The 14,685-nt window shown below is 43.2% G+C and overlaps 3 protein-coding genes across 5 annotated transcripts; 1 reads left to right on the top strand and 2 right to left on the bottom strand.

Moving 5' to 3' along the window:
* Positions 1–207: 207 nt before the first annotated feature.
* Positions 208–6,702, bottom strand: YIPF1 (Yip1 domain family member 1). Of its 2 annotated transcripts, none has more exons than XM_027699019.1 (10): positions 6,641–6,702; positions 6,374–6,447; positions 5,577–5,740; positions 4,876–4,956; positions 4,684–4,771; positions 4,450–4,566; positions 3,306–3,472; positions 2,519–2,701; positions 1,510–1,604; positions 208–533 (listed from the first exon to the last, which is right to left on the bottom strand). In XM_027699019.1, exons 2-9 carry the CDS (start codon positions 6,402–6,404, stop codon positions 1,515–1,517), a joined length of 921 nt encoding a protein of 306 aa, XP_027554820.1. In that variant the 5' UTR covers positions 6,405–6,447; positions 6,641–6,702; the 3' UTR covers positions 208–533; positions 1,510–1,514. The 2 variants fall into 2 exon arrangements, with proteins under 2 accessions (XP_027554820.1, XP_027554821.1); XM_027699020.1 differs by having other exon boundaries at positions 5,577–5,710.
* Positions 6,703–7,838: 1,136 nt separating this feature from the next.
* On the top strand, positions 7,839–11,887 carry DIO1 (iodothyronine deiodinase 1). 2 transcript variants are annotated; one of them, XR_003536785.1, is made up of 4 exons: positions 7,839–8,247; positions 9,634–9,773; positions 10,525–10,724; positions 11,195–11,887. XR_003536785.1 is itself a non-coding variant. In XM_027699010.1 (4 exons), the coding sequence occupies exons 1-4, from the start codon at positions 7,917–7,919 to the stop codon at positions 11,258–11,260; spliced, it is 741 nt and encodes a 246-aa protein (XP_027554811.1). In that variant the 3' UTR covers positions 11,261–11,887. The 2 variants fall into 2 exon arrangements, 1 of the variants encoding a protein (XP_027554811.1); XM_027699010.1 differs by having other exon boundaries at positions 7,917–8,247; positions 9,634–9,777.
* A 461-nt stretch (positions 11,888–12,348) lies between these two features.
* On the bottom strand, positions 12,349–14,679 carry HSPB11 (heat shock protein family B (small) member 11). Its single transcript, XM_027699011.1, has 5 exons — positions 14,600–14,679; positions 13,989–14,095; positions 13,623–13,691; positions 13,064–13,107; positions 12,349–12,570 (listed from the first exon to the last, which is right to left on the bottom strand). The coding sequence occupies exons 2-5, from the start codon at positions 14,062–14,064 to the stop codon at positions 12,463–12,465; spliced, it is 297 nt and encodes a 98-aa protein (XP_027554812.1). The 5' UTR covers positions 14,065–14,095; positions 14,600–14,679; the 3' UTR covers positions 12,349–12,462.
* Positions 14,680–14,685: the final 6 nt, after the last annotated feature.

Here is a 14,685-nt window from a genome sequence, read left to right as displayed (position 1 = left end):
GGGGTGCCCCTCCCCGTCCCTGAGGGTCCTCCCGGGTTGGAAATTGTAAAACTAGTCCACGTTAAATCCGTTTAGTAACACTTTGAAAGCCTCGGTGGCGGCACGGGCTCGCCTCAAGGGCGTTCAATCCTGTCACAGGTCTCCCACACCCCTTACTAAACCCTTCCCACAGTTTTAGAGCCTCATGGACAAAATACCAATCTCAAATCGCCTTCAAAACGCTTTATTGAGAGGCAAACAGCATGGCGAATGTAGACCGAATTAAAAAAAAAAACAATACCAAAACACAAAACCAACAAAATATACCCAAACAAACAAAAAAAATCCCTTGTGTTATAGATTGTGATCAATGGTTTGCTCTGCTCATGGAACCAGTCTGTCTCCAACGAGCATGGGGATGTCTGTATGTCCATGGGACATCGCTGTCTGTTCTGCCACAGAAAACATCCCCCATTCTTCCAGTTTCCATTGTCTTCAGCAAAAAATAAATCTAAATAAAATTACTGTACAGATGGAGAAACCGGCATTGTAATCTGAAAGAGACAAATAACTCCCATGAATATTTCAGCTCGTCACCAGAGGACACAATAAGGCACACATTTAGATCTAAATACTAAAATTCATTACTGTCGTATTGATTCTTATTAGGCATCAGGGATGAGAAACTGATCTTGCAGGAGGAAAAGCCACTAAAATTGACCTGCATGATTGGATTGTGTCATTTTTTATTACCACTTTTGCTAGGCATATTTAGTCATTATTTATTTTTATTTATTTTAAATCTAATATAGCTTCTATTCAGAAAATACTCTAATTTCCACATACACACTTGTGGCTTGCAGAGGCCTGGCCTCTGCATGTTTATTAGCCTTTTCCTGGACTTGCTCCACAGAATTATCCAACAGAATTCGAATGTCATCCGCTGCTGGCAGCACTCCCAGCTACCAGGAAGCAAACCCTCAAACTATCTCACACAAATAATGCAGTCCATAGGGATGGCTCAGGCTCCGAGTCCACCCTGCCCAGAGCCTACACAGATGTCCCCACACTCACAGGTGCTGCTCCTCTGAAACACTGTTGCATCAAGGGGAAAAAAAAATCCAACTTGCTTTTTACATTAAAATGAAAGAAAACCAGGAATATAACTGTTTATTGCTTAAGTTTTACTTGTGCAGAATAAATTCAAATAAATGCTTTGGGGGTTTTGTAAGCAATTGAGGGGGGAAAAATCTTGACATGATCTCTGGGACTGATTATTTATTTAAATGTGTATTTCTTCGCCAAGAAGAAAAGAAACATAACATCTCTGTTCCTCAGAGTCTTTTCAGTTTTTGTGTCTATACTTAAAACTTACAACTGAAACAAAGTTCATAAATGGTATTTATATAGAGACCCCATTTGGCAAAATTGGTCTGTTAAACCCTTTTTCACTCAACCACAGTGATGAGTAAAAGTTTCAAGATGTCTGTGATGAATATAGAAAAAAAAAAGTTGAGACTGGATTCTTACCTTACTTAGTGACTCTTTGTTGTTACTGTTGTTCCATTGTGAGCAGAGATAATAGGTGCAGGAAAATCAAGTTCAGGGGCATCAAAAAAGTATGCCTAACAGTATTATTACAGAGGAGAAAAAGACTGTTTAGAGAGAAACAAATAGTGCTGTGTCATCCCAGCCCTTTCTTTCCATACCCACTGTTCACAAGGTACAAACACAGCACTGAAATGACACATTTGGATCTTTTCCTGTTTTTATCAAATTAGAAACAGTCAATTAAAATGGTGCTCTAAACTGTACTTTTAAATATAAGTTAGCAACCAAGGCCTTTGAAAAAGACCTATCCAGGAAAGGATTCAATTTCACATCTAAGGACAGATGTGTTTTGCTGTCATCCCCCTGCACACTGTGGGGAATCAAATCTATATAATCTGGAAGCTAGGGGAAACAGAAACGAAGCCTGGATGATACCATTCTACCCACTGCACTGAAGAGACAAATAATTTAAGTATTCACAATTGTGTATTTCAGTGGCATCAGGGTCTTCTGTTTTATAATACTTACTTTACTAAGGTTTGTGTATGAAAACATAAACCTGCTAAAAAACTCATAAGCACACATTTTATACTGAACATTTAATCATTTTAAAGGACTAAGCATAGTATTCTTTGAAATAAACTGCAACTGGATAGTATAGAGATTAATGCTTTGCATTAAATTATGACGAATCCCAGGTAAATTCAAAACTGTTTTGTGAGAGTTGGACTTGATTATCCTGATGGGTCCCTTCCAACTTGAGATATTCTAGCATTCTGTAATTGATTATTGAATTTATTACCAGCAGAGTCAGGGTCAGACTGGCATCAATTTTTGCTACGTTTAAAATAATTGGAGTTTTTACTTTGGAGGTTTTTCACAAGTACTATAATCAAAGGTTTTCCACCAGCCAGCCAACCCCTCCTTCCCTGTACCAGAACATGTCCCAGGAAATAACAGTTTAGGGAAAAGGAAGGCAATGTCCTACCAAACAGCCAACAGCCAGGAGGGCATGGAGCAGAAGGATGGTGCCCACGGTGGCCAGTGCAATCCTCCGGTTGTCATCTCGGACAGCGGGCCAGAAGGTCATCACCAAAACAGACCCTGACAGGCACAGGGAGAACACCATCAGCACCCAGCGCACCACTTTCTGTGGAATGATCCACAAAATCTGCAAAAGGGAGGAAAAGGATTGTCGAAGAGCCTGTGTGAAATAGGGATTCATTTATTTAAAGCATTGTTCTGTGACATTTCATCACTTCCAGCCATTTTGTGCACAAATTAACTCAAGTCTTATCTGACATGTCTTTATTTGAGGAAAGAATAACAGCAGTGATGAGTTTTACTCCCAGACATGACAAGAGTGTGTCCCCTGAGTTAAGGCACTCCTGCCAAGGCTTTTCCCTTGCTGGAGTGGCCCAGAACAGTTCCTGCCAGGGAAATTTGTCCTTGGAGCCATCCTGCACACTGATGTCTGTTCCCTGGGGACACACACATCCCAATTCCTGAGGCTGCCTCGGGCTGTCTGCCAGGCTCACCAGCAGCACCTTACTTGGATTTGTTGCCTCTGGGGCAATGACCTGTTCTGGGCTTTTCCAGCATGCACAAGACGTCTTTACACTAAATAAACTTCAACAAAAAGAGCAAATGACTTGCCCAGTCCCCAAGATTTTGACTAATATCAACAATATAATAAATATATAACAAATATAATAAATATATAACAAATTTTCTCAACCAGGGCATGTAAGGGGGCACTCTTTAGCCATACATACCGCTGTGGGAATGTAAATGAAGAGAGAGTAGCCATATACACACACTATCTCCAGGAACGAGTAGGAGACAATGTTCATAACTTTGCTGTTCCTCCACATCAGGAATCCCCAGAGAGCAAGGGGAACAAGCCAAGCATATGCATAAATTGTTGTTGCTGCTATGGACACTGGAAATACAACAAAAGGTTTAATGTCCTGCTTAGAATCCAGACAGAATCAAAGATGTAGAAGCATTCAGCCTGAAAACTAGAAACATACCTGTGAAGTTACTTTCAAAACAAAGTTTGAATTATTAATAAACAAAGAACTTTGCATTTACATCTACTTTACACCCACTACTTTGCCAGCACTTGAACTTAGTTTAAAAGTAAAACTTGAGAAAGTATTCCCTTCATATTTTCAATTTATTACCCCTGTGTACAAAATGCTGTCAGTTACAGTGTGAAAGGAAGAGCTACGGAGGAAAGAAAAGCTTAGTTAAAAACAGAAATTCAGCTACTAACAGCTAGTGTCAAATCTGAAATTATTCAAGTGACTGCATTCCCTAGTGGCAACGTTCTTCCAAGTACACTATGGATTTTGGAAACAAACAGAAGCCCTGTTCCTTTTCAGGGACAGCAGCTGCCTTTGTAATACAAAGATAGATATAGACAAACTGCCTCTTCACTCTTGAGTTCTTTAGGGCCCAGATCAGTTGAGCATCTTTAGCTTATTTTTAAGTTTACTAGACAGTAGCAATTTCCAGCCTTCAGTAGGTGATATGGGTAATTAATTTAGTAATTTTCTGCCTGAGGTCTACAGGTTCCTAGGAGGGCACAGATCCAGAAAGGCACCTACAAAAGCACCACTGTAGCCAGTGCTGGGCTTTCACTCTGTACGAGGGGACATTCACTAAGGCTAGAAAATAACTGCTCTAATTACTCCTGCTTGCTCTACTAAAACCCTGTACTAATTTATGCCAGTCACAGCCCACTTTAAGGACTTGTTTCACATCTCTAAAAATTTAAAGACAGCAATAAATCAAAAGACTCTGCTAAATCAAAGCTGTGACCTGTTTACTTCATTAGCACATAAAAAACCAAAAACAAAACCAAACAAACATCCAAAACCAAAAATTCAAACGTCACAAACGCCACTTACAAACCTTTTCTGAACTCGGGCACATAGTGGTATGTGGGTTTGCCCAGATGGATGAAGAAATTCGAGAGATTGCCACTAACAGCAATGGTGAAGACGAGTGTGGCACATATCCAAAATGGACCTGAAAAGGGAACAAGTTCAATAACACCTCTTCTGCCCTCTTGCTTTTCAAGGCTAGCAAGTAAAAAGAAATACAAACTCGAAACATTTAGCACAGAAAATAACACCTCATACGTACCATAAAGGTCAGGATTGCTGCGGATGTACAGCCTTACAAAGTTCTTCCCTGGCACGGGGAACACTGAACCTTTGATTCTGTCCAGGACCTATAAAACATACAGACTTGTCTGACTAAAAATACAAGAAAGAAAAAAACCTCAATGGCTAAGGCATAGCTCAGACACGTTCTCCTCTGGAACAGTGTATTAACCTGGTACGTGTCCACATCGAAGAAGGTCTGGTAGTACTCAAATGTCCAGAAAGGGGCACTTTTCTTCTGTCCTGCAAGCAGCTGTACGGTGGGAAAGGCAACATGGAAAATGTTACAAGCAAGCAATTTATGCATTACTAGGTCATTTACACAGTAGTTACGTGATTTCTGTATCCAAACAAAACACAAATTTAACAGGGTGGTGCTTCCTATGAATTATTTAATGGTTTCCCTTTCCCTATTTAATACTTGTCAGCAACTAGTTTCTTATCTCCCTGCAAGCAGAATCTGGCCTGGGGTTCTAAAGAGCAGCCTGATGCTACCTCCTGCCACATCATTTGTAACACATGCCCTCATCAGCATCACAAGTTCCCTTGCTGTCACAGAATCACAAAATGGTTTGCGTTGAAAGGGACCTTAAAACTCATTTCATTTCAACCCTCTGCATGGGCAGGGACATCTTCCACTAGACCAGGTTGCTCCAAGCCCCGTCCAACCTGACCTTGAACACTTCCAGGGATGGGGCAGCCACAGCTTCTCTGAGCAACCTGTGCCAGGAACTCACCACCCTCCCAGGGAAAAATTTCTTTCTAATATCTAATCTAAACCTATTGCCAGTTTAAATCCATTCTCCCTTGTTCTGTCACTATGTGTTCTTGTAAAAAGTCCCTCTCCATCCCTCTTGTAGGACTGAGCATTACTTCTGTTTTATCGGAGTCGTCGGTCCCCAGTAACTCGTCATCCTCTTCCCTCCCTGGCTCCTGCTGGCGGCTGTGCTGGTTCTTGGGGATTTCCACTGGCTCATCAATGCTTATGGTGGTGGCATCAGGATTTGCTGCAAGCAAATTAGCTGCATCGTCAAATTCTGCAAACAAGTACATTACAAGACAGGCGATGATCAAGACACTAAAATTTCTGTTCTCGTGGCTCAAAACCCCACATTAGGATCCTGAGACAGGATAATCACTAGCTTAGGCATATCAGATATGATCTGTTTCTCAAAGCCCAAACTGATACAGATCAAGTTCAACATTTACTTAGTCAATGAAGTGTGAGACTGCCTATCCTGCCAATCTGCCTGCAGGATGACACACCGGCACTACCGGAGCCTGCCTTCCCTCCCTGCCATCAGCTCCCTGCAAGGGCAGGGGGAAGCTGCGTGATTTTAATATTCTCCAAAAACTGACATGAATTTTTCCATCAACAGTTAAGGAAGTCCAAAACCACGGCCCTTCCCAGGTTACAGAGTGCTCTACCCGTTTCCAGCTTTCACTTTTTACCACGAAGGATATCTATCAGTCAGTGATTCCAGTCAACCCAGTTACAATTTTTAGCTCGCCAGCAGCACAATTCCACCCCAGAAAATTCACCACCTGCAAAACTCCCAAGGGTGCTTCTACTCAGAGAACGCCCAGAACCGCTCCCAAAGCTTCCAGCGCCAGGCGGCTCCCCCAGCCGGGCCCCAACCCCGCGCCCGCACCTGCGACACCGCCTTTACCTTGGAATTTGAGGTCGTCCGCCGCCGCCATTCATCCGCCTGCGTGGGGATCCGCTCCCCGGGGCTCGACCCTCCTGCAAGGGCACAGGGGCAGCGCTGGGCCGGGCGGGTCCCGCGCCCTGCCCTGTGCCAGCGCCGTTGTCACCGCGGCCGCGCCCCCACGCTGCCCCCGCCCGCCCATGCCCCCTGCGCCCTCCGGCCCGGGGCACCCCCACACCGGGGCACCCTCGGCGTCCCCCACGCCCCCCGACCGGGGCACCCCCGCACCTCCGCCAGACCCCGCACCGGCCCCGCTCCGCGCCCTTAAAGGCGCCGCGGCCGCCGCACCGCGCCGGCCAATCAGCGGCCCCGCCGGGCCCCTCCGCGCCCCCGCCCCTCGGAGCGCAACCGACCCGTCGCGGCCGCGCCCGGTGCCGGCCAATCAGAGCCCGCGTGGCGCTTCCGGGTGCGCCTCCGGCCGCCCCTTTAAAGGGCCCGCGCGTGGCGGCGTCTGCTGAGCCTGTGAGCTCGTACACGGGCTGTGTGTAGTCAGATGTTTGTTCAGTCTGTTGCAAGTGGACATCACATACTGGGATAATTTACATTTTTATCATAGAATCACAGAGTGGTTTGTGTGGGAAGGGACCTTAAAACTCATCCAGTTGCAAATCCTCTGCCATGGGCAGGGACACCTTCCACTATCCCAGGTTGCTCCAAGCCCCGTCCAGCCTGGCCTTGAATACTTCCAGGCAGCCACAGCTTCTCTGGACAACCTGTGCCAGGGCCTCACCACCCTCACAGGGAAGAATTTTTTCCTAATATCTAATCTAAACCTACTGTCAGGGGGAAGCCATTCTCCCTTGTCCTGTCACTCCAGGCAGTAAACAGTCTCTCTCCATTTTTCTTGTAGGCTCCTTCAGATACTGGAAGGCCTCAATTATGTCACCCCAAAGCCTTCTCTTCTCCAGCCTCAACAATCCCAGTTCTCTCAGCCTTACCTTATAGCAGAGGTGCACCATCCCTCTTATCACCTTGGTGGCCTCTTCTGGACTCACTCCAACAGTTCCATGTCTTTCCTGAGCTGGGGACCCCAGAACTGGATATTATATATATGGGGATATATCTACTTTTTATTTATCCTTCAAGCCCAAAAGTGTCAAACCTGGTGTGTGGCAGAGCCCCAGAGCAGGCAGAGCAGGAGGAACTGTTTGCACAGCACCTGCATCACCCCAAGGCCATGAGCATCAGCATCTTAGTCTTTAATTCGGGATTCAGGGAGAACATCCTGATTCAGCTCCTTTCAGTAGTAAAATACACTACACATTTGTGAATAAACCTCACAGCTCTGCAGTGAGCACAACACATCCACCCTTTGCTGCAAATGATGCCCTTGGTGCAGCTGGAGGGAGCACTGCTGGCAGGCTCCTCCCTCACGCAGAGGCTGAAGTGCAGAGAGTGTGCAAGGGAAGGCAGAAATTCAACTAAACACGTGAACATTTTCCTCCACCTTTGCCCCTGTCTCTGCTGTGTTCCCATCGGGAGCAGCCAGATCTTCTCCAACACAATGTTCAGCATTAAGGTGTTCCTACAGAAAACCCTGATTCTTTTGCAGGTTACTCTGTCTGTTGTTGTTGGCAAAACACTGATGATACTGTTTCCCAATGCCATGAAAAGATACATCCTAAAACTGGGCGAAAAGAGCAGAATGAACAGGAATCCAAAGTTCAGCTATGAAAACTGGGGTCCGACTTTTTTCAGCTTCAAGTATTTGCTCTTTGTGCTGAAGGTGAAGTGGAAGAGGCTGGAAGATGAAGCCTTCGAGGGACACCCTGCTCCCAACACGCCGGTGGTGACCCTCAACGGGGAAGTTCGTCACCTCTTGGATTTCATGGGAGGTCAGTAATTGAGCCATGTCAGATGGGTTTGGTATGCTGAGACCATAAATGAGGGATGCTGAGGGAACAGGGACAGGCATCTGGCACAAGAACCTTTTGGTACTTGTGAACCTTTTGCAAGAGCTGGCTTTGCCTGGAAACACCTTTTACTGAAAACCAAGATAATAATTTGTTTTAGGGAGAGAAGGCCCAGAACTGAACCATGTGCAGTGATTCAGGAGTGCTGGCTGTTGTTCTCTGTTGGTACAGAAAATCCCACACCAGCTCCCTCAGCCAGTCTAAACCCTAGAAAGCACAGGATGGGTTTTTCCAGATCCAAGGTGGCTGGAAATAAAAGCAGAAGTAGCTGCTTTGTACTTTGTCCTCTGCCTCCCACTGAGATCTCTGTAGAATGTGGAATTAATCATTAAGCTGCAGCCTCCATCCCCATGGGAGGGATTACATCCTTCTCTCTCTGCTTTTCTAATTATATACAGATATTTATGTAGAAAATGAGATGCAAGTTTGGAAAGGAATACACAGCATCTACAGGAAGGTACACTTCTATTAAATTCTTCAGGATGTGAATCTATGTTAGCAGCCACTTTTGAAGTTAAACCAAGCCAGAAGGAAGGTCTTGAACAAATTTCATGTAATTTAGCATAACCAGACTAAAAGAGGTGCTTAAAAATCCTGCAAGTTCTCTTAAATCAAGGACTTGCAAACAGATGCCAACACCTGTGGCACATACTGTTAATTTGTAAGCAACTGCAGACACTTTTGCCAGTGGCTTGTGTAACATTAGTTTAATAAATAATATATAACCAGGGTTCTGTTTGGACAGGAAATTACAGAAATACATTGAAAGCATTAAAGCCTGTGATACATCACTGAAAAGTCTGCAGCTTCCCCTCAGCTCAGCTTGAACTGACACCTCTGAAAAAAATCAGGACATGTCCAACAGGTCCAGGAAAAGGCACTAGGGCACTGTGCTTCATGGCCATCCCTGAACCACTATCCTTGGAAGACCTTGCAGATGGGCCATGTTTAGTACTGGTGAAGTTGCTCTGTACTAAGGATCTCAGGGAGGCTGTGCTACACGCTCTATGTCAGTTCCCTAGCCGAAAACATCGGTAACTTGAGAATTGGCTCTTGGGATGAGGAAAAGAGAAGTTGGAAAGGGTCCCCTCAGTTGAACTCGTTGCTGGATGCAGCACAAGTCAGAGCCAAGGAAAAGAAAGCATCTTTATGCCTGTTTTATGTAGATGCAGATGTTGTGCTGCTGATTTTAATGACCAAAGAAGGTTATGGGATAAGTGTTGCCCAGGAATCTCTGTGTATGCATTTAATTCTGCCTTCCTCCCTTCCTGATTTAACCACAAAATGTCCTTTTTTTTTTCCCCACAGATAACCGTCCTTTAATCCTGAATTTTGGAAGTTGTACCTGACCTTCATTTATGCTAAAATTTGATGAGTTCAACAAGCTCATCAAAGATTTTGGCTCAGTAGCAGATTTCCTTATCATCTACATTGAGGAAGCTCATGCCGTAGGTACAGCACAAACAGCATGGCTGATGCCAAAAGCAGCTTCATATGTGTCATTCCCTTTAGTAAGAAAATGTGTTAGAGCAAAGGACGGAGCTTCAAAGGGGAAAAATACCTTCCTCAAATCAAAAGCAGCAACACCACATCTAGGCACCAGTTTGTGTCTGTAATTCTCCAAAGATTCTACTCACACACTTTACACAGAGTTACTCCTGCTGAACACTCAGCTCTGTGAAGGTGAAGGACATAGTTAACACCTTTACAAAACTTCCTCTCAGTGTTAGTACAGCTCCTTTTAGAAAGTGGAAGAAAAAACATTTCATAGAACAAAGGTTAGGTGTACAATGCCACCACGTTATATGTTTTAAAAAAAAGAAGACTCATTTTTAACATGTCTCAAGAACAGGATGCAGACTCCAATAGAATATATGTTCCCCACCTTGTATCTTTCTAGGGTTGATTTATGTGGGAAAATTTCAGCTAAAAATATAAAAAATATTTCTGAATCCAGGGAAGGGTAAAATAGAGTTTGCTGAAATTAAAGAAAAAAAATAAATCTTGGGACTACTTATTTGAAAAGCTGTAGTGATCCCATACTCTGACGTGGGCTTTCATTTCATGGCAAGCTTTGGTGTTAGGAATAAGCTGCAGGACTTTTTAACTCAGTTTTGTGATATGACCCACACACAGTACATCTTTGCCTTGCACCCATTCAAAGTGCTCTTTGCTAAATCCCTTTCTCATTTGTTTTAGATGGATGGGCTTTTAAAAACAATGTTGTTATTAAAAATCACAGAAGCCTTGAAGATCGAAAAATTGCAGCACAATTTCTTCAGAAAAATAATCCTTTATGTCCAGTGGTTTTAGACACTATGGAAAACCTCAGCAGCTCAAAATACGCTGCACTGCCAGAACGACTGTATCTGCTTCAAGGAGGGAAAGTCATCTACAAGGTAAAAAGTATCAGTAATAATGAGCACAATATGCTAAGATTTTTAAATTAAAAAATAATTTGAGACCGCTTTACATTTATTTAATTCTGTTTGAAAGCTAAAAATTTTACAATTCACTGTAACTATGGAGAGAAATAAAGATCCATCAGAACCAGCCTAGGCCTTTAAAATATACATATTTGATGTACACCTCAGTCTTGCTCAAATATTTATCTTTTGGCTCACTAGTAACCCTAGGTACATCTAAGCTGTGAGATCCAGGAACACTTTCCAGCTCCAGGATGCAGACATTGGCACCGTCCCAGTGACACAGCAGGGTGCAACCTGTGCATACACCATCTCCCAGCAATGGCTGCAGTGCAAAGGGAGCCCAAGCACACCTGCCCACAGTTCTGGTGCAGCTGCTGTGCTCCAAAGGACTTCTGCTCTGTCTGCTTGAATATCACTGTGTCATTTTATTGCCTTTGCAGGGAGGATTTGGGCCTTGGAATTACCACCCCCAGGAAATACGTGCCATCCTGGAAAAGCTGAAATAGAAAAAGAAGAGGATTCAGAGTAAAGACTGGATAAAGAAGTTCAAGAACAATTTCTCACAGACATAATTGTAAAGAAAAAAAAGAATTAAAAAATAACAAGAGACAACAAGAAAAGGAATATTTTACGTACATCTAAAGAGCATCCGTAATGGGGTTCATTATGTGTTTGTCTAGAGGCTTTCAAGTGTCATCACTACAACCCCAACTACTGCTCTGTAGTATCTTACTCCACTTATACCAAAAGCAGTAATGTGGTAGCTGAGTCCATTGAGCTCTCATACCAATACTTACATTTGTAAGGACTGGAAACCAACACTTATGTGTAAGGACTATCCTGCAGGATAAACTTCAGGGGTGCTGACTCCTGCAAGAGTCTTCTGGCATGCAAAGCAACTGATTCAACATTACTAAGGTTCTCTTTCTCTTGTATACATACAATTGTTCCTAAACATACACTTTTACTGACTTCAGGAGGCTTCTGAGCAAGGCAATCTCCATCTCCACTTGTTTCCATGAATATTTGTTATGGCGGTCACAGCATAAAGCACTGACGGCTGTGACCTGATTCTAGAAAATATTTATAGAAACAAGGGATTGATCTACAATTATTAAAAGTCTATCAGAGCACTTCATATGTCTTCACATTATTTCCTTCCCCACCCTGCCCCTCTCCCCCCCTCAGTTATTTCTCATCATTAGCAGTTTATATTCATCCTTGAGCTGATGAGAAAGTTACCAGTTTATGGACTTCTGAAGGACTTGCTAGACAGTAGGAGATAGTACCTCCCATTTAAGTACTTAGCGCTTTTTTTTCCTATTCAGAGTGCAAGGGAAACATTTTACAGGAAATTGAGTTTTAATTCATATATTAGGAAAGCCTGATATAAATACACTAATTTAAATGGACTCAGTTATGCTCAAGTGTTCTAAACTGACAGTTTAGGTTATAAAATAAGAAAGCTGTTATTACAATTAACAAGAGCACGGCACTGCCGTTGGACTTGATCTTAACAGTCTTTTTCAACCTAAATGATTTTATTCTATCCTATTCCATACATTACACCAGCAGGGAATACATACTACATCCGTACCTTCAAAAAAACACTTTAATACAAGGTTCTAATAATAAACATTCTCTGCAATACAGCTATCAAGACGTCACTTCAGTACAAAAAAAATGGAGGTCCAAATTTAAGCTGGACTTAAGCATTTTCTGCTGTGCCCTCTGCCATCACCCGGTGCACTGACACAAAATGATCAAAGGCAGATTTGATGATGAAACGCAAGTAAGTGGCCTGGAATTCAGGAAGCTGCAGAAGGAATAAAAAAAAATGTTATTGCATTCTCTGTAGTAACAAAATTACCAAACATTTGCAGAAGTTTATTAGACAGAAGGATCTAGACACTTCCATGCCTGTCTTCCAATTGCACATAAATCAAGCTCTTTAATAACATCTAGCCAGCTTCAGAGTTTCTTCAGATGACAGCAATTCAAAAAAGCCTCATCACTCCTGAATTCTACAGCCTTTCAAAGGCAACAATTGAAGGAGGGAAGATTGCCACACTTCTGGAAAGGGCCCTCCACATAGTTAGGAGCACTAGGCAGGTGCAATTTCATACCATAATCTACAAAGGAGCAGCTGGGAAATGCAATTTCATACCTTGATCTACAAATTCCTCTCTCTAACACCAACTGAGCAAATAACTGTAAATAAAGACATTTGGGTTTTTTATAGATCCTCCCCACTTAGTCCAGACATCCCATTTCATGAACCACTACTGATGTACACCATAAATACTCACTGGAAATTCTTCCATTTGGAGCTGTCCTTCTGTGTGTTGCAAATCTAGAAAACATATTTTAAAGCAGATAATGAAGAATAATGTGAAAAGTTTTCACTGGACTCAGAGTTCAAGTGAATTTAAGGACTATGAATTTACACTGCATATAGAAATAGTTTTTTATTTTTACAAGGTGATTTAAGAGAACAAATACTTTTTTGCAATATCCCAGTGCGTATATATATCCTACTCATTACACTGGGTTATAAATGTCACTCAAGAGGCACTAAAAACCCCAAACAATGCAGGAAATGGCACTCTATTATACTATGTAAGCCTGTTTTTAATTTTTGGAACATAAAGTGCACAAGTAGTGCTTTTAGCCCTTATACAGCATTTTATTTTCCAAACAGCTACAGACACCAGCAGTGTTCATAAAATTCACTTAAACATGACTATTACATTAAGGTCTAATAAAATAATCATCAAGCTACACTTTACTCAGCAAATAGATGTGGGGTTAAAATAATTGAGAAAGACCAACATTATTCCAACAAAATCCGTTTCTTCAGAGTCTTACCTTTTTCAATGCACTGTTCAAAACCCACAGGGTCTTTAGATACACTTCTTTCAATCCTTAAGGTCCGCACTAAAACATATATAAATTTGAGATATCAACACAAGTTCTGATTCCCTATTGATAATGATATTTATTCCATCACTTTTCATCCACAAAGCACTTCAGAAGCAATAACTAATCCATTCTTCCTCTAACCTATGGAGGGTTTGGACGTGACAGACGATTCCTTTGTGAAGTTAAATCTTTATGGATCTGTTAAAAAGTGGCTACGTACAGATCATGACACTACTGTGATAATTTTCATAAAGGCACAGACACACATTTTAATATAGCACATATTACCTATTGCAAGACAGAAAGTCTTACCTAAATAACACTGGATCGCGACTTTGCTGATTTTCACACATTTGGGAAAACCAATAATGAATTCCTGTGGGAACATGCCTGTTGTCGTCCAAAATGTTTCAGAATTCCTGTGGAGACAACGGGACAAAACCTTAACCTGCACCTATAACAATCTATAACCATCTTGAAATAAATTTATCACAGAAAAATATGGAGGGGAAAGAAAGGGGGAAAGAAGAAAAGCAAGAGGGAAAAGCAAAAGGAAAGGGGGGAAAACAAAGCAAAAGGAAGGGGAGAGGGGAAGCAAAGGGAAGGAGGGGGGAAAAGCAAAAGGAAGGAGGGAGAAGCAAGGGGAGAAAAGGAAGGGGGCAAGGAGGGGAGGGCAACAAAGGGGGGACATTTTTATTTGGTGTGTTTTCAGCAATGCCCTGTATGACGATGGGGCAGCTCTCTGGAGGTATTTACACCTCAGTGTTCAAGGCTCTGTCCCCGGGCGGTACCACAGAACCAGGACTCACAGAACAGTTGAATTCTGTGGCGAAGGCGCGGGGCAGAGCCCGGCCCGCGGTGCTGGCAGCCCCTCAGTGCGGGGCTCGGTGCTCCCGCCGCCCGCGCCCCCGCCCGGCCCTCACCCGTCCGCCACGCTCTCGGCGGGGTGCTCGGCGTCGCTGGAGGTGGCCAGGACGAGCGCGGCCCCGGCCGAGCTCCGGCACCAGTC

This window comes from Neopelma chrysocephalum, unplaced genomic scaffold (assembly GCF_003984885.1).
Source record: "Neopelma chrysocephalum unplaced genomic scaffold, ASM398488v2 Primary Assembly neopelma1_135, whole genome shotgun sequence".
Taxonomy (NCBI): Eukaryota; Metazoa; Chordata; class Aves; order Passeriformes; family Pipridae; genus Neopelma; species Neopelma chrysocephalum.
The sequence above is the reverse complement of the archived record's forward strand: the minus strand, read 5'-3'. Positions and strand labels throughout refer to the sequence as shown.

Bases quoted from the DNA above. Each gene is read 5' to 3' on its own strand.
- YIPF1 (XM_027699019.1), bottom strand. From the start codon at position 6,404: ATGGCGGCGGCGGACGACCTCAAATTCCAAG. The intron at 4,957-5,576 runs GTAATGCTCAGT...CCCACCGTACAG, and splicing joins ACGACTCCGATAAAACAGAA to CTGCTTGCAGGACAGAAGAA. The intron at 2,702-3,305 runs GTATGTATGGCT...TCCCTTTTGCAG, and splicing joins TCATTTACATTCCCACAGCG to ATTTTGTGGATCATTCCACA.
- HSPB11 (XM_027699011.1), bottom strand. From the start codon at position 14,064: ATGTTCCCACAGGAATTCATTATTGGTTTTCCCAAATGTGTGAAAATC. The intron at 13,692-13,988 runs GTAAGACTTTCT...TATATGTTTTAG, and splicing joins CGCGATCCAGTGTTATTTAG to TGCGGACCTTAAGGATTGAA. The intron at 12,571-13,063 runs GTGAGTATTTAT...TTCCTTCTGCAG, and splicing joins TCCAAATGGAAGAATTTCCA to CTTCCTGAATTCCAGGCCAC.